The 26015-nt window shown below is 40.1% G+C and overlaps 1 protein-coding gene across 1 annotated transcript in view; it reads left to right on the forward strand.

The window, feature by feature from the left end:
- Positions 1-26015, forward strand: part of gucy1a2 (guanylate cyclase 1, soluble, alpha 2) — a 159147-nt gene that overhangs the window by 85676 nt on the left and 47456 nt on the right. The window contains exon 6 of the mRNA XM_072264324.1: positions 24439-24924. Within this exon, the coding sequence (XP_072120425.1) occupies positions 24439-24924 (486 nt within the window). The remainder of the gene's footprint in view (positions 1-24438; positions 24925-26015) is intronic.

Below are 26015 nucleotides of genomic sequence, written 5' to 3' on the forward strand. Positions count from 1 at the left end.
TGACGCTGGGGAGGCTAACGCCCGTGATGGAACTGACTGAGTTTACAACTGTCTTCAGCTTTTTCCAGTCCTGTGCAGTGGCCCCGCCATACCAAATGGTGATGCAACCCATTAGAATGTGTTCCATTGTATATATGCAGAAATTTGCGAGAGTCTTTGGAGTCACCAGGTCTCCTCAAACTCCTAATGAAATATAGCCGCTGTTGTGCCTTCTTTGTAATTGTATCGAAATGTTGGGCCCAGGACAGATCTGCAGAGATGTTGACACCCAAGATCTTGAAACTGCTCACCCTTTCCACTGCTGATCTCTTGATGAGGACCGGTGTGTGTTCCCTCAACTTCCTCTTCCTGAAATCCACAATCAATTCCTTGGGGTTATTGGTGTTCAGAGCAAGGTTGTTGTTGTGACACATCTCAACCAGCTGATCTATCTCACTCCCGTACACCTCCTTGTCACCATCTGAATTCTGCCAACAGCAAATTTGTCATCGCCAAGTTTATCGATGGCGTTTCAGCTGTGCCTAGCCACACAGTCATGGGTGTAGAGCAGTGGTCTAAGCACACATCCCTGAAGTCTGCCAGTGTTGATTGTCAGTGAGGAGGAGATATTATTTCTGATCCACACAGACTGTGGTCTCCTGATGGGGAACTCAAAGATCCAGTTGCAGAAGGAGGTGTAGAGGCCCAGGATTGGAGCCTGTTGATTAGAATTGAAGGTATAATTGTGTTGAACACTGAGCTGTAATCAATAAACAACAGCTGATGTGGGTATTTCTATTGTCCAGGTAATCCAAGGCTGAGTCAAGAGCCAGTGAGATTGCATCCCCTGTAGGCCTCTTGTGGTGATAGTCAAATTGCAATGGGTCTAGGTCTTTGCTTAGGCAGGAATTGATTCTGGCCATGTCCAACCTCTCAAAGCACTTCTTCACATTAGATATGAATGCAACTGGGTGATAGTCTTTGAGACAGTTCACACTGCCCTTCTTGGGCACTGGTATGATTGTTGCCCTTTTGAAGCAGGTGGGCACCTCTGACTACAACAGTGAGTCCTTAAGCACTCCTGGCAGTTGGTTGGCACACATTTTCAGAGCCCCGTCAGCCTGATGCCTGGTGAGGGTTCACTCTCTTAAAGGATGTTCTGACATTGGCCTCCGAGACAGAGATCACAGGGTCACCAAATGCTGCAGAGATTTGCACAGCTCCCTTTTGAGGCTTGTATAAAAGACATTGAGCTCATCTGGGAGTGAGGCATCGCAACCATTCATGATGTTAGGTTTCACTTTGTAGAAAGTAATGTCCTACACACCCTGCCAGAGCTGAAGTGCATCTGATTCCCTTTCTAACTTCAATTGTAATTGTATTTTTGCTCTTAAAATAACCTCCTTTAGGTTGCACCTGGACTTCTTGTATAGTTCTGGATCACCAGTTTAGAACGCTGCAGAGTTAGCCCTCAGCAGACTACAAATCTCCTGGTTCAGCCACAGCATTTGGTTTGGGTATGTCTGGTATGTTCTCAAAGGCACACACTCATCCTCACAGGTCTTGATGAAGTTGGTGACAACCATGATGTATTCATTCAGACTCAAAGATGAATCCCTGAATATTGTCCAGCCCACTGACTCAAAACGGTCTACCTCCCTTGACCTTGACCCCCACTACTGCTACTGCTGTCTTTAGTCTCTGTCTATATTCTGGGAATAAGACGTACAGCCTGGTGATCGACTTTCTAAAGTGTAGGCATGGGATGGCACGGTAAGCAATCTTGATGGCAGTATAACAGTGGCCAAGAGTGTTGGCTCCTCTGGTTCCACAGGAATGTGATATCCTTTTTCATGAGGAGAAGGAGTGAAGACATGGGAAACTATAGACCAGGTGCCTTAAGGTTTGCAGCAAAAGAAAACACATTTCTGGAAGAACATAGCAGGTCAAGGAGCATCTGTGGAGGGAAAGGGATGGTTGATGGCTGAGGACAAGACCTTGCGACAAGACGGAGAGTGTACAAAGTATACTTCCAGTATAGAGAAGTGAGAGAAAGGGTGAGACAGGTGTTGGTTTGTGGAAGATGATGGAGGAGGTGAGGGAGGGAGAAAGGAGTTTAGAGACCGAGACTAGTAGTGATTGGTGGAACCACATAAGGGACAGGTGATAGGCGATGGAAGCAGACGGAGGTAAGGATAGAAAAGAGAGGTCAAAGTAAACAAATCCGGATGAATGAGTGTGTGAATGGTGGTGCCCATCTCTCATGCACCCATCCACCCGGGTTTCTTCTCCTTTGACTTACACTTCCTACCCCTTCTCCTAACTGCTTCATCACCCATCTATCTGGTTCCATAGCACCTTCCAGCCTAGTGTTTACCTTGTTCCTCCCTCCACCTGGCTCCCCACCTTACCCTAGACACCAGGCAAGTCATTGATTACAAACAATTGGTTTACTGATCATTACAGAATGTCTCTCTGATGTTTCCCACACTCTACCCTCTCCCTTCACCTTTTCCCAACCATGATTCCCCTCTCCCTGCCCCCTTCCCACGCTCAGTCTACCCTCAGACCCTTATCAGAATCATATTTTCTTGCGACACCAGTACAGTGCAATACATAAAATTACTACAGTACTGTGCAAAACTCTTAGGCACCCTAGCAATATATGTATATATATCTGAGACTTTTGCAAAGTATTGTAAAACAATAGCACAACAAAGTGTTACAGTTACAGAGAAAGTACTGTGCAGGAAGACAATAAGGTACAACCCCATAATGAAGTAGATTATGAGGTCAAGGTCCATTTTATTGTGCTGGGGGTCATTCAAGAGCCTTATAACACTAGGATAGAAGCTGTACCTGAGCTTGGTAGAATATTTTTTCAAGTTTTGTATCTTTTGCCCAAGGAGCAAGAATGTCCAGGATGGGTGTAATCCAGACAGTCAACATTGACTATGCTGTCTGCTTTAGCATAGACAGAGTCCATAGGGAGGACGTCTGTGATGTGTTGAGCTGTGTCCACAACTCCCTTCGGTTTCCTGTGGTCACAGGCAAAGCAGTTGTCATACCAAGTGGTGACTTCTCTGGATAGGGTGCTTTCTGTGGTGTATCAATTAAAGTTGGTGTTACGTCATTGACCATCTTTCTACCTCCCCAGATGTTACTTGCCACTGAGCTCCTCCAGCAGTTTGTTTTCTTGCTCCAGGTTCCATCATCTGAGGTCTCTCGTGATTCCAGCTTAATGTCGACTGTTGCAAAAAATGCTGATGTCTGTAATCAAAGTTTCATGGGAGAGAATTCATGTTTCCTGGTCTTGGCCCAAAATATGGGCTGTTCATCCCTTTCCCAAATGCTGTCTGACCTGCTGAATTCCTCCAGCATTTTGTATGAGGATGCAGAATAGATTGCTATCTGGTTTGAGGGTCTGAGTTATAGGAATAGATCTTTATTTGTTGGAGAGTAAAAGGATGAAGAGAGACCTCATGGAAGTTTATAAAATGGTGAGGAGTATGGATAAGGTGGATGGTCACAGTCTGTTCCCTGGGTTGGAGAGTTCAACCCTTTCTTGTTCTTGCACAGTTTGTCTTCTTTTGCACATAGGTTGCTTGTCAGTCTTTGCGTGTTGTTTTTCATTGATCCTATTGTACTTCTTTCTTCTACCGTGAATGCCTGCAAGATAACGAATATCAGGGTAGTATTTGGTGACACATATGCACTTTGATAAATTTACTTTGAACTTCAAAACAAGAGGACACAAATGCATGATAAGAGGGGAGAGATTTAAAAGGGACCGGAGAAGGAATCTCTTTACACAGAGGGTAATGAGTACAAGGAATGAGCTACCAGAGGAAGTGGTCGAGGCAGGTACGACTGTGGCATTTGAGAGATATTTGGGGAGGACAGGAGTTAAAGGATTATGGGCCAAACACAGGCAACTGGGATTAGTGGGGACAACGCTGTGGTCAGCATGGACTAGTTGGGCCGAAGAGCCTGCTTCTTTGCTCTTTGACTGTAAGTGAGTAGGGAGAAACCTGGAAAGTAGAATTCAAAGAAGTGAAATAAGATCATGTGCTTTTCCAAGAGCAAATAAATGGCAGAATATGATCTATGTGGAAGGACACTGCAACAGAGGGACTTCAGTGTCCTGGTGCATAAAATACCAAGTGGTAGCTCAGAGAAGCAGTAAGTAATGATAAAGAAAATGGCATATTAGCAAATACTGCTAGGGGTTGGAGCTTGAAAAGAGAGAAGCAGAGTTACAACAGTGCAGATGTTGCTGAGGCTGCACTTGGAGTACTGCATGTAATTTTGGGCCCTTAATTCAAAAAGGATAGGCTAGCAACGGAGAAAGCCCAGATGAAGTACTCTAGGAAGAGACCTTCGTCTTGTCATGGAAAGGTACAAACTTGAATCTGTATCCTTTGGGGCTGATAGGAATGAGGGGTTATTGAAATACAAATTCCTACAAGATACATGCTGAGGTGCTTCCACTGGGGGGCGGGGGGAATCTTAAATGAACGGCCGGCTGATTTATAAACGAAGTGTTCAGGAATTTCTCCTAAGCAGGATGGTGGTAGTCAGCTCCATCCTGGGTACTAGTCTCCATAGTATCTAAGACATCTTCAAGGAGCAGTGCCTCAGAAAGGTGGCGTCCATCATTAAGGACCCCCATCACCCAGAACATGCCTCTTCTCATTGTTACCATCAGGAAGGAGGTACAAACTCAGTGATTCAGGAACGGCTTCTTCCTCTCTGCCATCCGTTTCCTAAATGGACATTAAGCCAATGAACACAACCTCGCCACTTTTTAAAACATTTCTGTTTTTGCACTACATAATATTAATTTAACTAATTAATGTGTGTGTGTATATATATATATATATATTTATTGTATACTTATAATTCATTTTTAAAATATTTATCATGTATTGCATTGTACTGCAGCCACAATGCTATCAAATTTCACAGCACACACTGGTGATATTAATCCTGTTTCTGATTCTGAATCTTTAATCCTAGAGAGTTGTAGAGATAAAATCAGCAGAGGTATTTAAAGAAGTAGATATGTATATAAAAGCTGAGTGAATTGCTGGCTCTGTGGAACTGACATATGTAGAGGAACTGAGGCCTAGCAGATCAGCCCCAAGCATACTGAATGGGAGGGCTGACAATGAGTCAGGTGGGGCTCATTCTTGCTCTTGATATATTCCTTTATATTCCAAATATTGTTCTGGGCCGAGACAAACTAGGTTATGGTGTTCATGCTGGCGTTGAGACTTGAGTGCCCACAAGCATCTGACTCATACAAGGATTTCATAAATGAGTCACTAGGACTTTTTGATGACTAAATATAATATTTCGACATACAAAGATTTTATCAGCTGATTTAACATTTCAACATCAATGAAACCAAAAAAGGAAGCACATCAGATGGTGGAACTCAGAAATGGATGAAAGGCCTGAGTACTGAAACATTTAAGACTTTTCTCCATCCACAGGCGATGAGGGGGTCACAGACCTGAAATGTTAGCAATTTCTCTTTCCACAGACACTGCCTTACTTGAGGTGTTTGTATTGGGAAGCTACATTTTCCTTTGGTGGGGTTAACAGCTAAGGTTTATCAGTGTCCATCATTAGCTTAATTTATCAGCCCTAAAGTATTTTAACTTTGCATTGAAGAATGCAAATATTGATCTATAAACTGTGTAATTAAAAGCTCTTAACAGAAAATGGCTATTCTGAACAGAACATAATGACAAGGCAGGGTGAGCAGATGAGAACACAGGTGTCAGTGGAATGATGCTTTGCCGGGTAGCGATGGCTTTAAACCACTGCTACATTTGTTCACAAGAGGTAATTACCAATTCATAGTTTGCTCAAAGTGGAAGCAATTCAAAAACATTCAGCATATAATTAGAGTGAATTTTGCTGTATTATAATTGTTGTTGGATGTTCAAGGCTCTGAATAAAATACTTCTGTACATATGTTCAGAAAGATACACCTGTGCAGCAAGAGGCCATTCAGCCCATTATACTGTGCTAGTTTTCAAAGTGCCTCCAACCAAAAGTTTCTTCCACTTTATTTCTTTCAGTTTCCTTTTCAAAGCTGTGTCCAAGTTACTTCAGTGACGTTCAGCTTCCTGAATTATTGGTGCAGGAATGTACATTCTAATCATGTTGTTTGCTTGGGTGCGCATGTGTGTGAGAGAGTGAGGGTGCAAAGAGTCTGAGCTGGAGCAGGGGGTGTGGATTTTTCTAACTTCTTCTTTCATTCATTGACATAATCCCAATACATATATAGTGGATTCTGCTTAACTGGGACACATCAGGAACAATACATGTTGGCCTAATTAAGTGACTGTCCCAATTCGCCAACATTTCATGGAAATAGTTAAAAAAATATAAAAAGGACAAACTACCTGTCATGCCTACACATTCAGACTCCTAGTCTCCATCAGCTAACAAGAGCCTCCTGCCAACGTTTCCAACTTAATCACCTGAAGCCTATTTAAACCCAGCTCCCATCCACAATCCTTGCTCACTCATATGAACCAGTCACCTTCAACCAGTTACTCAAGCCTTCAGTTACCTTGTTGTGTTAGGTATCTGTTCTGTCTTGTTTTGAGGCCCCTTGTGGCTTGTTACTTTGCAGTTTATTATTAAAGTTAGCGCTCACCACTAAATCATCTGCGGCTTTGCATTTGGGTCAAGCCTCCTCTACGTTTCCTGACAGGATGAGTGACCCATTGATTGACCCAGCAGAGAATGCTCGCCTGAAGGAACTCATTTGTTGACATGAGCATATGGGCCAGAAGCAGCAGACCACTGACTATCTGCTCACTGCTCTCTTCTGGCTCTCTATCTTGATACAGCAACCCCACTGTGTCCCAGAAAACCACTAGGTAGAGATGAGGGGCTTTCTGTCTGGTAAGCTCCCCCTGGACCCTCATTCCAGCACCATAGCCTGACTCACTCTCCCTGTCCTCTTCCACACCTTGATGGCTCTATGCACGCAGGAGGCTCTGGTGGATTCCATTGTCGCAAGCAACTTCATGGGCCAGGCATCATGTGTGCGGCTTTGACTCCCAGCTGAGTCTATTGCCCATCCTCTCTGCATCATGGCCATTGACAGACGTCTCCTGGGGTCTGGGGTGGTCAGAGTGCACACATAGCCTGAACACATGAGCATTGGAGAGCATTGCGAGTTCATACAAATTCACCCTATTGATTCAGCAAACACTCATTCTAGGTTACTCCTGGCTCTCCACTCATGACGCTCACTTCGTCTGTCATTCGGTACACTGTGAAATTGAGGGGCACCTGCCTGAAACCTCAGTTGAGCCCATCCACTAAATTTGTAGACACAGAGGAAACCTACGACCTCACCAACTCCTACTGGAACACCACGACTTTGCCATCACTTTAAGTAAACGGAGACCACCTTTTACTGGACACCACCCATCCCCAAGGTTGCGCGTTCTCCCTCTCCTTTCCTGCAACCCAAGCCATAAATGACTACATTGTTGATAGCACTACAGCATGTCTTCATTTGACTATCCTGGTCCGCAGCCTGTGCGGGACTCTGTCTTTGTCCCTGCATTGACTCCTGTGGACTCAGCAAAATCGCTATTAAGAACTGCTACCCTCCAGTGAAGATGGTCGATTGTATTCTAACAGTGTCTGCATCCTCTAAGTCTTCAGTTTCATTGTAACACTCAAGGTGATTGTTGACGTCTTTGAATTCTTTGCAGTTTCTAACTTGTTTAAGTAGTGAAATAATTGCCTTTTCACTCCTGGCTGTTTTTGGCATCTCTCAGTCTAAATGCTTGAAACTGCAGTGAGCAAAAAAGTTCTGAATTGTCTTCCTACTTATTTCTTGTTTACAATCAGTGACAAAAATCACTGCTGTTTGAACACAAAGACATGCAACTGATGCTTTTTAAAAACTGTATGTTCTAAGCATAGTGTAGTGTCTAATGGCCACGTGTGTACGCAACTGACACTAGTTAGAAACTCTGGCAACAGTTTCTTGTCTTGATGAAGTGGTATGATGCCCAAATAAACAAAGAAAATTGCTGTTATTATCTCAATTAGTTTTTGTTATTGAAAATTTGTTCTAAGTAAGTGGCTTTTAGTCGGCATCCAATCTCATTTATACCCCCAACCCTGTTGTTACTTTATTTTTAAATTCCTCCATCAAGAGAATCTTCCTTTTCTCTGCGAACTCCCCAACCTGAGGACTTTACAGATATCTGCATTTACCTAACGGCCTCTTTCTCATCCCTGAATTGAGCTGTTTCCCCACTGGACAACATACTTTCCCTAACAAATCTTAAGCTTCCAGAATTCCCTCCTTTCTGTGCCTCCATATCCTCACAACTTCTAAAAGACTCCTTAAAAGGTACCTTTTTTACAATGCCGTGGTCACTTTTCTCAAAATTTCCCTTTATATATTGACCTTGTGAACCATTTTGGGACATATACCACATTGGAGTTGCTGTTGATAACATGGACAACAAAGAGAGCATAACAAAGGGGAAGCTGAAGGGATTAGACAGAAGTTTTTAAAAAAAACACCATTAAAGTGGTGACATAAAGCAAAACTGTAAGTCAGGGGCTCATAAAGAGATAAAGGAAAGCTGAGATGCAATTGAGGCATGCAGGAAAGGACAGGGATAAAATTTTGGATAATTTTGGATAAACCAGAAATTTGAGAGTATCAGGGCACTGAAATGAGTGCAATTGCTATTAGTAAGGCAGGAAACAAAGAGAGGGAATAAGAGGGGCCTTTTCTGATTGGCTGCCAGTGACTTGTGGTGTTCCGAAGGCATTGGTGTTGGGGTGAAGGAATTGATGGCTTTGTAGTCAAGTTTGTGGATGACATGAAAATAGGTGAAGGGGCAGGTATTGTTGAGGAATCAGGGAGTCTACAGAAGAACTTAGACAGATTTGGGGATTGGGCAAAGAAGTGGTAGATGGAATTTAGTGTAGGGAAGTGTATGGTCATGCACTTTGGTAGAAGAAAAGAAGGCGTAGCTCATTTTATAAACCAGAGAAAATTCACTAACCTCTGGCTAAAGAAGTTCCTCCTCATCTCTGTTCTAAATGGACATCCCTCCATTCTGAAGCTGAGTCCTCTGGTCCTAGACTTACCCACTATAGGAAACACCCTTGCCACATCCACTTTACTTACCCTTTTCAATACCTGACAACCCCAAGTAACATCACTGATGATGTGCCCTAGCTTAGCATCGTGCAGATGCTTCTGTAAGAACAATGAGATCCCACCCCTTCATTCATTGCCATTGACGGCTGTGGAAGCCAAGTTATTGGGTATGTTTAAGGTGGAGGTTGATTTGTTCTTTATTAGTTGGTGTCAAAAGTTATGGGGAAAAGGCAGGAGAATGAGGTTGAGAAGGATAATAATCAGCCATGGCAGAATGGGAGAGCAGACTCGATGGGCTGAATGGCTTATAGCCTTATCTTAAACTTGTATCAAACATTTGTTAAATCACATCTGGACTATTGTGTATAAATTTAATTGCCAGATTATACAAAGGGATAGTGATGTCCAGGAGAGGTAATAGTGCAAGGGACAATAGACAAGTTCTGGCATAATAACTTAATTTTTCACCTGCAGGGTTTAATAATGGAGCTAATTTTCTTCTTCCTCATCTTCATCTTCATCTTCCCCAGCTGGTAATGGTACTATTCAAAGCCAGCAATAGTTCCATTTAAAAATAAAAGGCTCTTGATTGCATTCTTTTCATTATTTATGAATGAATTTAAATCTCCTATTTCAGATGACTGATAAATGTCCCCTGTTCATTGCTGTCTTAATTTCAATGCTCTGTTAATGAACCAATTGGAAATGAACAGGTAATTCAATCAACCCCTCCATAATTAGGTGACGAGGTTGTGATCCTCATCACTGTGCTTACTCAAAAGGTTATGGTATGTCTGTGGAAAATAATTTTGGATAAACCCACACTGGTGACATCAACTGAGTTCCTTAAATGCTTTATTTATTTGGGCTTGTCTACCCAAAGCCAGTGAAGCCTGGATTTGGTGGACTGCGTGGAGGAAAACCTCCAGCATGTTCAATAGAGAGCAAGGCATTTCCCAGCACGTGATGTGTAGCACAAAGAGCACGGCAAGATACATATGTCGCCCTGGTCATCCACTGCATCCTGACCTATCTCCAGTCATCTTGATTCTTGTCTTGCCACTGGATCCAGATCGACTAGGACGAGAGAGTGAAGTTGACAACCTGCACAGCTCTCCCTCACTTTAATCAAACTCACACAAGTCACGACATCTCAAATAACAAGCCCAAGGATGCCAGTGGTCCTCGTCACTCATGATGGACGAGCACACATGTGCACTTGTATTAGGGTTGCTTTTTGCCTTACTTTTATTGCACTTCATGTAGTGCGTCTGTCTCATCTTCCCAGGAGAAACGTAGCGAGATCAGATCTGAAAACCTGTTAAAACCTGTCAAAGATTTTAGGTTAAAGAATGTTGTCTCAGCACCTTTCTGTCTTTTTTTATATGATTTCTTTCCTGACCTTAATATTTTACCCACAGCTGTTAGAATATTTAGTTAATATTTTCATACAGCAAATAACACAGTCTTTCTGACTACTAATTAGATTTTACCTAATAGATTTTGATAGACTAGAAATAAAATATCTCCATTTGTGGAGAAGGGCAAAACTAGAGGCTAAGAGCGCAAATAGGAAATTTTAAAGAACAACTTTTTTGAGAGAATAGTTAAAATGTGTAAGAGTGGCTGAGGCTTATAATATAAATGCATTTAAGGAGAAACTGGATAGTTGTAATTATGAAAGTAATCACAGTTTATGACGGCAGATTTAGAGATGGAAAGATGAGCTGGGGCTTGAGTGGAGAATAAATTTTCGTACTGGTTCTTTAGGCTGAATGACATGCATCTGTGTTGTGTATTCATTCTATGCATAGTTCCCTTTGATGCACCTTTTCTATACTCACCCCCTCCCACCCAACCATTCTATTATGTATTTATCCAAATAGCTATAGGGCAAAAGTACTCAGCGGTTGCAAAAAGTCATCCAGCTTTCTAAAGAATAGCCCTTAATAGGAACTTGCCTTTTGTTAATATTATTGTGTCTTCCTTTCCTTCACCACTCTCATGATGTTGCTTATGATGTAAATTTGCTTCATTTAATTCACAAGATTAGCAATTTCACCATAGCCATCAGGGAACATTTGGAGTGTGGGTGATCCTTCCAATGGAAATATGTGACGAGAATTTGGATTGCAAGGAGCCTTTTCAATGACAAATCAAACCATGATGCAAAACAGAGAACTTCAAGTGAGATGTATGGTCTTTGATTGCATAAAGTCTTAGAGCACAGAATTAGGCCCCTTAGCCTTTGAACTGATGCAGTTCATCAAACGCACTAATTGTAATCACTACTTTATTTCCCCACATTCCCATCCATTCTCTCCAAGCACAGCCTGTCACTTATGCACTGGGGCCAGTTAACTATTTTTGGGGATGTGTAAGACAACTGGGGGATCATGAGGGAACCCATGTGGTCACAGGAAGGATGTGCAAACTCCAACAGCCAGCAATGTAGATTAGGAACGACGGTTGCTGGAGCTGAGAGGCAGAGGCTCCGGTAACTGTATCAACATATCTCCAGTTTCATGACAGGTCTATAGTGCAACAAGCACACCATTTTTATTTCTATGGTTTGTTCAGAATATTGGGGGCATCCACTTTCCATGATCCAGAACTAAGTGATGAGGGATGGGCTGGAACTTGCTGATACGAATGGCCATAGGGAAATGCCATGGTTAAATCTCTGCTACCATTTCAAATAAGAGCCTGGATCCCATGTTTTAAAAAAAACAGACTGTTCAAGGTATGAATGCAAAGGAAAACTGACGCTGTGCTAATATTACATAAAGTGTAGGAGTGGACTGTATTGGAAATTGGGATTGAAATGTGTATGGGTATTGACCGTTGAATACTCTGAAAACCCTGACAATAGGGAATCATCTCTGTTTCTACTCTCAAGCACATCCACCCAAATTATGGTGGGATGCTATGAAAGCCCCAGAAGATTAAGAGTGTGAAGGGTATGGATATCCACTTTCACATCCAAGCCAGACTACAGATATAATGAGGAATTTGCACATCAATTCAGATGTTTTCCAGTGTGAGTCACATACAAAGATTCCTTTTATTAGTTTATACAAAGGGCCATAAAAGGTTTCTGCAATTGTTTTCAGTAAATTTGATTCTCTATATACTAAAATATTTAAAGTTAAATTTGTGCAACATGGAGATTTTCTCTTCTGCTACTTGCCTGTTCCTTACTTCTGTCCAAATTCACACTAAATCAGCTCATTAGTATGTTAAACTGTAAAATCCACAAATAGATATTCTGGCATTAGTAGAGGAAAATCCAGCAAATTCAGAGACTATTATTCATCCCGATGACTATTCTTCTATTTTTTTTCCCTTCTGGGTCACTTACAAATTAGGAGCAGGGAGACGGGTGAAATGTCCACCTGTCACTGGATGTTTTCTTTTGCTTGAGCTATAGTTATCATTGGTTTCTGATGTGGTCAGTTATTGTTACTCTAGTGGAGAAGGTTGAGGGCAAACATTCAATTTACTTCAGGGTGTGAGTGGTTCAGAACATGCTCAGAATGTGAAAAAAAATAACTTCAGTTAATATATATTTTGATTGCTGTTGTGGCATAATTTTCAGAAGTAATAATAATCCAAACACATAAAAATATTCAATCACAAACAAGAGAAAATCTGCAGATGCTTGCATTTTTTGTATGTTATTTAACAATATTCATCCCTTTGTTGAGCAAAGCATAATGATCATTAGGGTTTCTATCCAAATCACTGACATTCTTGTGATATTTTTTGTAGCTATTCATTTTAATGTGGGCCTTATCCATATTCCTTACATTTTGCTTTTGTTTTCTTGGGTTTTGCTGATTGAGCATAAATTGTTGCAGAAAGCCAAAGATAAACAGAATAGTATTGCCGCAGAATTAATTAATTAATTTGTGTAACGTCCTGACAGGAAATTAAAAAGTTTTTGTGAACTGTTAATTGAAGAGTGCAGTTCTAATAAAGGCTAGAATTCTCTTGCAGGAACAATTGTTTCCTAAATTGCAAGTCAAGGTTGTATTGATTAATACCTTTAAAAGAGAATTGAATGGAAATCTTGTTAGGAATCTGACTGAGGGTTAATAGGATAAAGTGAAAAAGATAATTGGATGTTTTGAACAATAAAATGCCTTTGAAGCTGCTGCAGAGAAATGTCATTGTGAGATAGATGGCTGGTTGTAAATAGATAATCTAAAAGAATCTAAAAGGATATATATTTTGAAGATATTCTTGATTTAATTTTGTTATTGTTTAAGGTCAACTTAGAGAAATGTTCCACAGGACAATAAGTGAACTGTGGGCTCTACAATAATCTGAAGAAACAGGAGTAATGGCACATCTCCAGTGACACAGTGATCAATCTTCATCTCCATTGCTTTTCACCTGTGACCGCTCAAGTTTCATTTGGTTCACCTTCCTCTCTGCCCTAAAGATGTGCAGTACGGTAGCTAGATTGGCCGCAATGAATTGCTTCTTGTCGGCAAGTTTAGGATCTGCGGGAAGTTAATAAGAATTTGGGGAAATTAAAACGAGATTGGTGTGGAAGTAGTATAAGTGTCTGCTTGATGGTTGGTGTGAACTCAAGGCCTCAAAGGGCCTGTTTACATGCAGTAATACTCAATGAGCTACTGGACTATAATGACTTGTATCTTAACACACCCAGATTTCTATCTTTCTATTTCCTGGACCTGGTGTTGGGTAATGAGCCTGGCCAGGTGATTGGCCTTAAGAGGGAAAGCAGTTAGGAAACAGTGACTACAAATCCTTATGTTTTAAAATGGGTATAGACAAGGATGAGTATGGACCTTGCAGAGAATATTAAGTTGAAGCAGAGCATTAGGCAGGAACTAGTGATGGTTAATTGGGAACGGCTGTTTTTGGGCTCATCCACATCCGACATGTGGGGTTTTTTTTAAAGACTAACTGCACAGGGGTACAGTATGTTCCACTCAGAAGAAAGAACAAGGATGGCAAGTTAGAGGAATCTTAGGTGTTGAGAGAGGTGGTCTCAATCTTAATAAGAGTGAACTTTTCCCGTTAAATATGCAGGTTCCAAATTATAAACATTTGCCATTTAGATTAGTTACTGATCACTTTACCTATTTAGGAATAAAAATCACCAAGAAGCATAAGGATTCATTAAAGGTTAATTTTTTACCTTTATTTGATCAGATTAAAGGTTTGTTTACTAGATGGTCACCAATGTCTTTGTCAGTAATTGGTCGGGTCAACGCTGTTAAAATGATTATTTCACCTAAGTTTCTATATTTATTTCAAGCACTGGCAATTTTCATTCCGAAATCTTTTTTTGATAATGTTGATTCAAAAATTTCCTTATACATATGGCAGAATAAAAATCTTAGACTAGGTAAAAGATACTTACAGAAGCCCAAAAAGGAGGGCCCTTTAGCATTGCCGAACTTTAGATTTTTTTACTGGGCAATTAATATTCGTTGTTTGAAATTTTGGACATGGAATTGGGACACAGTTTCAGGTCCACAGTGGGTTAATCTTGAATGTAATTCTGTTTCAGGATTTTCATTGGGTTCTATTCTAGGGACCCGCTTCCTTTTGACTTTTCTAAATTGGACAAACAAATGGATAACCCAATAGTTAAATATACTCTTGGAATATGGCTTCAGTTTCGGAAATTTTTTGGACTGAATCAATTTATTTTAGCAAGCCCTATTGTATCCAATTTTCTTTTTCATCCTTTGTTTTTGGACCAATCCTATCTGGTCTGGGAAACAAAAGGTATAATACGATTTTCTGATTTATTTTTGGATAATTGTTTTATGTCTTTTGAACAATTATCTAAATATAATTTACCTAGATCCCTTTTTATTTAGATATTTACAGATTAGAAACTTTTTAAATACAGTTCTTACTACCTTTCCGATTTAATGTTCTACTGCTATAATGGAAAAATTTTTGAATTTAAATGTTTTTCAGAAAGGTTCAATAGCAATTATTTATAATATGATAATGAAAATAAATCCAGATGTTTCGAATACAATTAAGAATGATTGGGAAAGGGAACTTAAGCTTACCTTACCTACTGAGAAATGGCAAAAAATTTTCCAACTAGTTAACTCTTCCTCTATATGTGCTGAACATGCGTTGATACAGTTTAAAGTTGTACACAGGGCTCATATGTCTAAGGATAAATTAGCTCGTTATTACTCTCATTTAAACCCTGTATGTGATAGATGTCTTTCTGAGATAGCCTCATGAACTCATATGTTTTGGTCTTGCCCTTTATTGAAGAAATATTGGGACAATATTTTTGATATTATTTCAACTGTCTTGAATATTGATTTACAACCTCATCCTATTACTGCCATCTTTGGTTTACCAATGATAGAAAAACATCATTTGACCTCTTCAGCTTGTCGGATGATTGCTTTTGTTACTCTAATGGCGAGAAGATCTATACTATTGAATTGGAAAGAGATTTATCCTCCTACTACATTTCATTGGTTTTCTCAAACTATGTCTTGTTTAAATCTAGAAAAAATTATGTGTCATTTATGACCCATCTATTAAATTTGATGAGATTTGGAGACCATTTATTCAATATTTTCACATGATGTAATTTGACCCTTTCCAATTCCATTCTGTTACTTCAATATATGGGGAGAGGAGTGGAAGTAGCGACACTATTGGTTTTATCTGAGATATCATAATAGCCTTTTCTTTTTCTTCTTTTTTCTTTCTTTAGTTTTCTTCCAGTTTGGTTAGATCAGTTTTTTTTCTAATGGGGTATATATTTTCTTCTTTTTTAATGATATTTTTCTATTTTCATGTATATTTTTTCTATATTTTATTGGTAATTTTGGGAGGTTTATTAAGTATGTGCCATTTGACTTTATACTTGTATAAACTAATTATTATCAATATAATCCCAATTGCTCTGTACTTATTTTTGTAATGTTTATGATGTTGAAATTAATAAAAATATTGAAAAAGGAAGCGAGAGGTGGTGAATTTAGACAGAAAGAAAAAAGGAAAAGTATGTAAAGCTTAGGAAGCTAGAATCAAACAGAGCCCTTGAGGATTAGAAAGAAGCCAGAAAAGAACTCATGCAGGGAATTAGCAAAACCAGGAGGGTCTATGAAAAGTCCTTGGCATGGAGGATTAAAGACAACCCTAAGGCATTCTACACATGCATCAAGAGCAAGAGGATAACTAGGGAGAGGGTAGGATCACTAAAGGATAAAGGAAGGAACATTTGCTTGGACGAAGGGGAATGTGGGTGAGGTCCTTAATGAGTAGTTCATATCAGTATTCACCATGGAGAAGGACATGGAGGATAGGAAGATCAATGTGGCATGTGCTAATATGTTGGGGTGTTTCAAGATAAAGAAGGAGGTAGTATTGAATCTCAAAAAAATTAAGATGGGTACGTCCTCAGGGTCTAACTGGATATACCCCAGGATACTGAGAAAGGTGATGAGAGTTGTGGGGCTTCGACCAATAACTTCATGTCCTCTTTAGCTACAGGTGAGGTCCCAGAGGACTTGCTAGTAGTTAATATTCCATTATTCAAGAAAGAAAATAGAAATAATTCAACAAACTGCAGAGTCTTATGTCAGTGTTAGGGAAGTTCCCGGAGAGGATTCTTAGGGATGAGATTCATGAATATTTGGAAACCGTGGCTAAACTAGGGACAGCCAGCATGACTTTGTGAGAAGTAAGTCATGTCTTTCTAACTTGATAGAGTTTTTGAGGAGATGACAGAGATGATTGATGAAGGTAGATTTGTGGATGTTATTTACATGGATTTTATTAAGACATATTACAAGGTCCCTCATGGGATGCTCATCTAGAAGATTAAGATGCATGGGATCCTCATTTGGGTTCAGAATTGTCTTGCCCACAGAAGACACTATGGGACTTGATGAGACTTATTCTGTCTGGAGGTCTGTGACAGGTGTGTTCTGTGAGCCCCATTATCAAAAGGATGCGGATGCTGCCTGGATTAGAGGGCACATACTATAAGGAGAAGTTGGACAAACTTGGGTTGTCTTCTCTGGAGGCTGAGGGGAGATCTGATAGAGGTTTATAAGATTATGAGAGGCATAGATAAAGTAGGCAGCCATAAACCTTTTCCTAGGGTTGAAACAGCTAAAACAAGAGGGCATGCATTAAAATGAAAGGGGCTAAGTTCAAAGAAGATGTGCAAGGCAAGTGTTTTAGATGGAGAGTGGTGGGTATCTGCACCACACTGTCTGGGGTGATGGTGGAGGGTTTTGGAGGCTCTTAGGAAGTCACGTGAATGTGCATGGATACAGACATTGTGTCGGCAGAACGGATTAGTTTCATTGGGTATTTGATTTTGAATGCAATTAGGTTGGCACAATATCAAGGGCTGAGAGCTTTCTTTTGTGCTATACTGTTCTATGCTCTATGATTAGATGTGACTCTCTTAATAGTATTCTCAACATGCACAGCCACCAAAGCACTGACACAGGTCATCTTCCGGTGTGTCAGGATGAGATCCTTTTAACTTTTCCATTCAAAACAGAAAGGATATCCCTGTATTAAACCTGCCATTCTGCCTCTCCTGAACCCTCTCCATTTTTAACACTGAACTCTCAATACTTAGGCAGGTATTTTCTCATTTGTCTTCCTGGTTTGAGGCTATCTTAGCTATAAGCAAACTATGTATTGAATCCAAAGTGATCTGCTCTCATCTTGTGGAGTTGATGTTGAGACATTTTTACAAGTAGGAGAGTCTCGAATGAGGGGACAAAGTTTCAGAATAGGAGGGGGAGAAGTGGCATTTAAAACTGAGGTGCAGAGGAACTTCTTGCAGAGGTTGGTGAATCTCTGGAATTCTTCACCACAAAAGACTGTGGGGCAAGATTATTAGAGGTATTCATACAGGAAATTGTTAAATCTTCATGAGATTGATGGATTGAGCGCAGTATGGAAACGAGGGCAGGAAAAGAAATGCCAAGGACAGATCAGCCATAATCTGACTGAATGGCAGACATGAGGAACCAAGTGGTCTTCTCCTCTTTTTACTTTCTTACAATCTGATCCACAGCAGGAATCAAAGAGATCATAACATCTCCAGTCAACGCACCCATATTATGGGGATTAGGGAGTAGCAGTGTACTGTATGTCCATTTCTAATTAATAAGGCATCATAATAAATCACACTGTGCTCTTTACTTCACTTTCCAAATTCCCCCATTGTATAAAATAAGTTTATATTTGCATTTTTATCAAATTTACTGATAATCAAATTAACGTTGGATGAGATCGTTTTCTTTGGAATTTTTAAATGAGTGTTGAGGTAGATTACCTCATAATACTATAATACTACTGTGATTAAAAAGACAATTATAAATTTAAAAATTGACTAGATTTAGATGCTGGTGTTATCTAACATTACCAGAATGCACAGAACATAATAAAAAGAACTGAACTGTATTCCGGGAAATGAACAATACAGCATTGAAATTCTTAGAACTGTTGCATGTTTAATTGAAAAGCTGCATGTCTGACATTCTTTTATCCAAAATTAAAGTGCCAATATTTTCCATTCACTTACATAACTAGTCTCACAATTTGTTTGCTTACTCTGAAATTCAAAAAAGGCACAAAGTCTGTAAATGAAGCTACTGGGAACACATCGTCAGATATTTGAAAGAATCTTACCAAAACCAGATTGAATGAAACACGTTATATATGACTGCTAAAATGATCAGGGTTGTCAACAAAGTATGAACTGCAACAGAGGCAGGAATATTCTAAAATTTTTTCACTCCATTTTGTATTTGGGCATAACTGTACTTGTAGCTGACAACCCAAAGGTGTGTGATTTGTTGCATGAATGAAGTCACCAGAGGGAAGGACTGATAGACATGAGGCAGTCTCTTTATTCGACTAAATATCAAAAATACACTGACAGATTTTGGAGAGGGAGAGGATGAGAGACATAACTGTAAATGTAGCCAAATGCTCTAAGATTTTTACCAAATAAATTTTAAATGTAATAAAGACTAAATTTAGCTAATTTATTTATTCCATGTGTTTAATCACCTGGTAGTCAGTTAGTGTACGGCACACCAGGTTCTGTGAAGTTAGCTTCCATGGTTGAGACAGCATTTCAAAGGGACTCTTATGTTTGATGCAGAGCAAGTTGATTTTGCTTTTAATCTTTTTTATTGAACAATTAATTTGTTGCATTTTAATTTATAGTGTACACTTATCTCCACTTTTAGGCAGAAAGAAGAAATTCTGTTCCCCTCTGAAAGATCTGTAATCATTTCTGTACTTCTGCTATTTCTGTTGCTGTTGCTGGGTTTAATTATGTGGGAACAACAGGGATACTAACATTCACATGAGGAATGGGCTGTTCAAATAATTCTTATTGAATTTTAACTGGTATTCTAGTGTTAATGGGAATGTTTAGTGGGAAATGTATCATTTCTCTCCTCTGGTATAATAATATTTCATATTCATTGCTCTGAAGAGCTGCAGGCTGCATGTCAAAGAGCCTTATGTGGCTCAGGGCATTTGTTTTGGATTTCATATTCAGCAACTTCATCTTTTCTATGAAAATAAAATATGCAACTGCTGGAAATAGTTATGGAGTCATTGAGCACCACAGCACAGAAGCAAGCCCTTCTGCCCATCCAGTCCATGTTGACCTGAGCTTCCACGTAGTTCCATCCACACACACCTGGACCATATTCCTCCACACCTTTCCCAGCCATGTACGTATCCCAACTACTCTTAAATGTAACACTTGAACCCACATCTACAGGCAGCTCATTCCACATTTGCACTACTCTCGTTTCCCCTCAGATTTCTTTAAATATTTCACCTCTTACGCTAAATCTATGACCCCTAGTTCTAGTCTCTCCGAACCTGGGGGTGGGGGAGCTTGGACGCATTTACCTATCTGTACTGCTGATCATTTATCAAATCTCCACTCATCCTACTGTGTTTCAGGGGATAAAGTCCTAACCTATTCAAACTTTCCCTATAACTCAGGTGCTCGATGTTCTTGTAAATTTTCTCTGCATTTTTTTCAAGTTTATTGGAATCTTTCCTGCAGGTAGGGGACCAAGAATGTATATGATACTCAAAATTCAGACCCAACATAACAATTTCAACATAACATCCTAATTGCTGTACTCAGGTCCTTGATTTATGAAGCCAATGTGACAAATTCTCTATCTATGATCCCATCTATTTGTGATTCCACTCTCTAGGAATTAGGGATCTGTGTTCCCAGCTCTCCTTGTTCTACCACATACCCCAGAATCCTACCATTCACTGAGTGAGTCCTACCCTGGTTTGTTCTTCCAAATTGTAACACTTTACATTTGTCTGTATTAAATTCCATCTACCATTTTCAATCCATTTTGCAGCTGGCCATGATCATGTTGCAAGGTTTGATAGCTGTTCACTACACCCTCAATCTTGGTGTCATCCACAAATGCGCTGATCTGTTTACCACATTATCATTCTAAATGTTTAATATTGATGGCAAACATCAACAGACCTAGCGTCAGTCCCTGCAGCACACCACTAGCCATGGACCTCCAGTCAGAGAGAGAACCATCTTCTACTACTAACTGGCTTTTCCCGCTAAGCCAATTTTGAATCCAATTAGCTAAATCTTTTGGACCAGATTCCCAGGTGTGACTTGTCAAAGGCCTTGCTAAGTTCCAGGTAGACAATGTCCACTGCCTTTTCTTTATCAACCTTCTTGGTAACCTCCACAAAAAAACTCGATTAGTCTAGTTATACATAACCTACCATGTACAAAGCCATGTTCACTACACCTAATCGGGCCTTATCTATCCAAGTTCAGTACTTATAATATTATGCCTATCAGAATACCTTCTGATAATTTGCCCACAATTGATTTGAGGCTTCCTGGTCTAAAATTTCCTGGTTTGTTCTTAGTGCCTTTCTTATTTGTACATGGAACCTCACCTGTAGCTAAGGGCACTTTAAGTACAGCTACCAGGCCCCTGCGGTCTCTGCACTTGGCTCCTATAGTGTCCAAAGCAACATCTTGTCAGGCCCTAATGATTTTCAATCCTACTTCCTCTCAAGGCAGCAAGTGCCTCCTGTTCCATAATCCGGATATGGTCCACGACCTCTCTACTCTTTTGCCTCAGTTCTATGGTGTCCGTGTCTGTCTCCAGAGTAAATGTGAATGCAAACATTTTCATTTAAGACCTCCCCCTTCTCTTTTGACTCCATGTATTTATAATCACACTGATTTTCAAGAGGACCAATTTTGTCTCTTGCTTCTCATTTGCTCTTAATGTACCTATAGAAATGCATGGGATTCTCTTTCACCTTGTCTATCTGAGCAACCGCAAGTCCTCCTTTAGTTCTCTTGTGTTCTCTTGTATTTCTTATGCTCCTCAATCACCTCCTTTGATCCTAACTGCCTATTCCTGATATGTACCACCTTCTTTTTCATTGCCAGGGTCTTTATATCCTTCAATACCATTCTTTCCTAAACTTGTTAGCATTGCATTTTATTCTAACAAGAACATGCAGATTCTGTACTCACTGTACTTCACTTTTAAAAGCCTTGCACTTACCAAGCACCTGGTTGCTGGAAAAAAGCCTATCCCAATCCATGACTGCCGGATTCCTTCTGATGCTATAAAAATTCGCCTTGCTCCAATTTAGAACCTCAGTCCGAGGATCAATCCTATCTTTTTCCATAATTACCTTGAAACTAATGGAATTCTGATCACTAGATTCACAGTGTTCCCCTGCATACATTTCTGACACCTGCCCTGTCTTGCTCCCTAACAAGAGATCCAGTATTGCGCTCTCTCTAGTTGATCTATTGAACAATTCCAGCATTTTCTGGCTTTATATAACATTTTCTAAATCATTCCGTTGAAAGATTTCTGTTAATCCGTGATACAGATTTCAAGAGAAAAGTCCAAACTTGTCTAATATTTGCCTTCTTTTCTTCCTATACCTAAGTACGATCTGAAGTCAATGTTGTAGGTGTTCTGCTCTTGTACAAAGACTAATGGGATTAAGATTGCTATTTTCTGCTGTTGCCTTGCTTCCAGGAGGAAGGCACTGACTGCTACACCTTTTGGTATTATGTCTGAATATCACGATTTTAATTTTAATACATATGTGCTAATTTTTGTGTTATCTTTAAAGAAATAGACCTCATGGCGCAACAGTAGCGCATCTGACTCCAGATCAGAAGGTTGCGTGTTCGAATCAAGTCGGGGTCATAAGCATTGTGTCAGATTTTATTTGCGACGGGTCCGCGCAATGGTTTTCAAAACATCAGCGCACTTGCATACTTCCCGCCTTATCTGTGCCGGTGGTATAGCGATATCCGCACCCGGACTACAAAACTAGAGGTCCCGGGTTGGACTCCGGCTAGCTCCTTCCACAGTAGTCCGTGCTGAGTTGAGCTTCAAGCTAGCAAGTCGAACAGAAAAACACTGAAAGCCAAAAGGCGCAGGGAGGTACTGAGAGAAAAGATTAGCTTGAGTATCACTAGAGTTTCACTTTAAGCAGATTTTGGTAAGAGTTGTGAAAAGTCGTAATACAAAGTGGCTTACTGACAATGAAGATCGGAAGTTGGTGAGAGTGGGAACATTGCAATGAGGAAGAATATATTCTATTAAATAACTTTAAAGATTACAATAAATCAATCGATATCTACATAATGAAAAATTATTTATTACTTATGCGGTGTAAAACTAAGTAGAGAAAATCAAAGTTAAGTGAATTAGAATTGCAGTAAAGAATCTACTCAATCATGAACTGCTATCCTTGAGGATGAACTTAAAATTAAGCTCATTGACTTGTTCTACGTTTAATTAACTTTGTTCTATTCTCAAGATATGAAGTAAGGATAATGTTTAAGGCATTATCAGAGACTATAGATCTCTTGTGAAGGGAAGGAAGAAACTGCATGTCCAATTCTTTTTCTGCAGTCCCTTTGGACTGAGGTTGACTTGCTTCTACCCGAGTTCAGTGAAGTCCATTGCCTCTGTCACAGGTGAGGCAAGAAGGAGTTGTGGGCATAGGCAGGTGGCAAATAGGGGGTTAGTGCGCTCTACAAAGCTTTTATGCTGAACTTCTATATGTTTCTGGCAAATGAACTCATTCATGATGTTTCCTGTTCTCTTTGAGCAGACGTGGGCCATGGGTTTCCATGGCTCTGTGGAGATCAATAGGTTTCAATAGGTACATCTAATGTCAGAGAAATGTATACAATGTACATTCTGAAATTCTTTTTTTTTGCAAACATCCATGAAAACAGAGGAGTGCCCCAAAGAATGAATGACAGTTAAATGTTAGAACCCCCAAAGCCCCCACCAGCATCTCCCTCCTACGCACAAGCAGCAGCAAAGCAACAACCCCACTCCCCCACCGAGCACTCAAACATGCAGTAAAGCATCAATAAAGACATAGACTTGCAGAACCCCAAAGACTACTCGTTCACCCAGTTATTCGACATATCACAGGCTCTCTTGCTCCCTAATAAGGTAAAAAGAGGTGTCCCCGTTTCACAGCGAGAAGGGAGATGTTACAGTGTTTTAACTTTCTTAAGCCATTTCCTCCTTACTTTCATGGAACCTGGAGTGGAGGCCCTGTTTCAAGAGTCTGAGGTTGGGCATGTGATCAATGTGGACTTCCCGTCAGAGCTTGCTGATTCTAATTGGGTAGACTTGCTGCCAATAGAGTCTGACAATCTAGTGGAGCTGGTTTAGTGGTGCCTTCCCATTGCTTTGAGGCACCAACTGCAGTCCACCTCTCTGGTGTGCACAGAAGGGCAAGGATTACATGTGCCTCATAGACCATGAGCTTTCTGATGGATTTGAAGTGATGATCTTTACTCTTCTCCTCATACGGTCCAGCTGATTCAAACCTGGCCTGTCCATCCAAATATTAACCTAGCCTCACTTTCCTATCCAATTCATGTAGTTTTTGTTACTAATATTAAAGAGCTCAGTTCAGGTTTATTTTGGGACAATGTAAATTATAAATATAAAAATGCCACAATATCAACATAAAATTTTGCAGTTGATATAAGTCTTCTGCATTTAATAAAGATCAGATATAATGCATAGATGTCTACATTATCCTTTGATAGCCCTTACTATAATCTAAGGGGAGTATTCCAATCAGGATTAAATGACATTGTGCCAAATTTACTCGTTTTATTATTGCTTTCATTGATTTGCGAATTGTAAAGATGTTTGGATCATTATGGGAACAGTGACAAAAGCCCTTGTTGTTCTTCTTAGGTGATGGAGATAAAAGGACAAATGATTCACGTACCTGAGTCCAACTCTGTCCTTTTCCTGGGCTCGCCATGTGTTGATAAACTGGAGGAGTTAATGGGACGAGGTTTGCATCTTTCAGACATACCTATCCATGATGCCACTCGTGATGTTATTTTGCTGGGTGAGCAAGCCAAGGCCCAGGATGGCCTGAAGAAGCGCATGGACAAGTTGAAAGCAACCCTTGAGAATGCACACCAAGCCTTAGAGGAAGAGAAAAAGAAGACAGTGGACTTGCTATATTCCATTTTCCCAGGTGATGTTGCCCAACAGCTGTGGCAAGTCAAATCTGTGCAGGCAAGAAAATTTGATGATGTTACCATGCTTTTCTCTGACATTGTTGGGTTCACAGCTGTTTGCGAACAGTGCACGCCAATGCAAGTGATCAGCATGCTGAATGAGCTGTACACCAGATTTGACTACCAATGTGGAATCCTGGATGTATACAAGGTAATTGTATGGAACAGTGCTATTGCTGTGGAACTAAAAGGACTGGGGAATTAAATTAATACTTGACAGCACTTGAATTTAGGTTGTTAAAGATAAAACATGCCATTGAAAATTCAGTTACATCTCATGCAGCAAATATACATTCTTACATTTTTTACAGTAAGAATATTTAGTGAATACTGTACTCCATTTGCTCATCAGTTCATTGGTTTCTGATTTCACTTTGCAGAAGGTTGCAACAATCACTATGAACCACTTCTGCGTTTTCGTATACTTATCCACTAATGGGATGGGAACGTTGCCTGCAATACTAGCATTTACTGTCTACCCTTAATTGGCTTGGATCATGAAGGAATAAGCCAAATGGGCCTGGAGTCACCTACAGACCTGACTGTGCAAGGATGGCAGGCGGAGAGTAGTGAATTAGATGGGTTTTTACTTCAGTCCAGCAGTTTCATGGTCATCATTTTTGAGACTGCATTTTTATTGATTTTCCAGATATTTTTATTCAAGTACTCCAGTTTAAAATACCCAACTACTGTGGTGGAATTCAGACTTGTATACCAACATGCACCATAAGACATAAGGGCAAAATGAGGCCATTCTGCCCCTTGAGTCCACTCTGCCACTCATTCATGGCCGATCTATGATCCCTCGACCCCATTCATCTGCCTTCTCCCGGCCACTTTTGATGCCCTTACTAATCATGAACCTATCATCATATCTCTGGATAATGAAACTGACTTCCGGCTGCTACTCTAGTGACTTAACCAGTCAACTTCGGTGTTCCATTTCTCTCTGTAAGTACATACGCATTTACTCGAGAAACTGCTGACTGTGACCCTCACCTTTAAGTTGTAGATTTATAGAGATATGGAAGCACAGAGCAGAGAAACAGATCCTCTGCCCTACTATGTTCATGCTGACCGTTTACACTATTCCTATATTCATCCCATTTGAAAATTCTCTTCAATTCTCATCAAGCTCAATGATTCACTGGGGGAAATTTACAATGGGCAATCCACATGTCTTTGTGACGTAGGATTTTACTGGAACATTCAGGGAATTGTCATAGAAAGAACACGCAAGCT

The sequence above is a fragment of the Mobula birostris genome, chromosome 7 (assembly GCF_030028105.1).
Source record: "Mobula birostris isolate sMobBir1 chromosome 7, sMobBir1.hap1, whole genome shotgun sequence".
Classification (NCBI taxonomy): Eukaryota; Metazoa; Chordata; class Chondrichthyes; order Myliobatiformes; family Myliobatidae; genus Mobula; species Mobula birostris.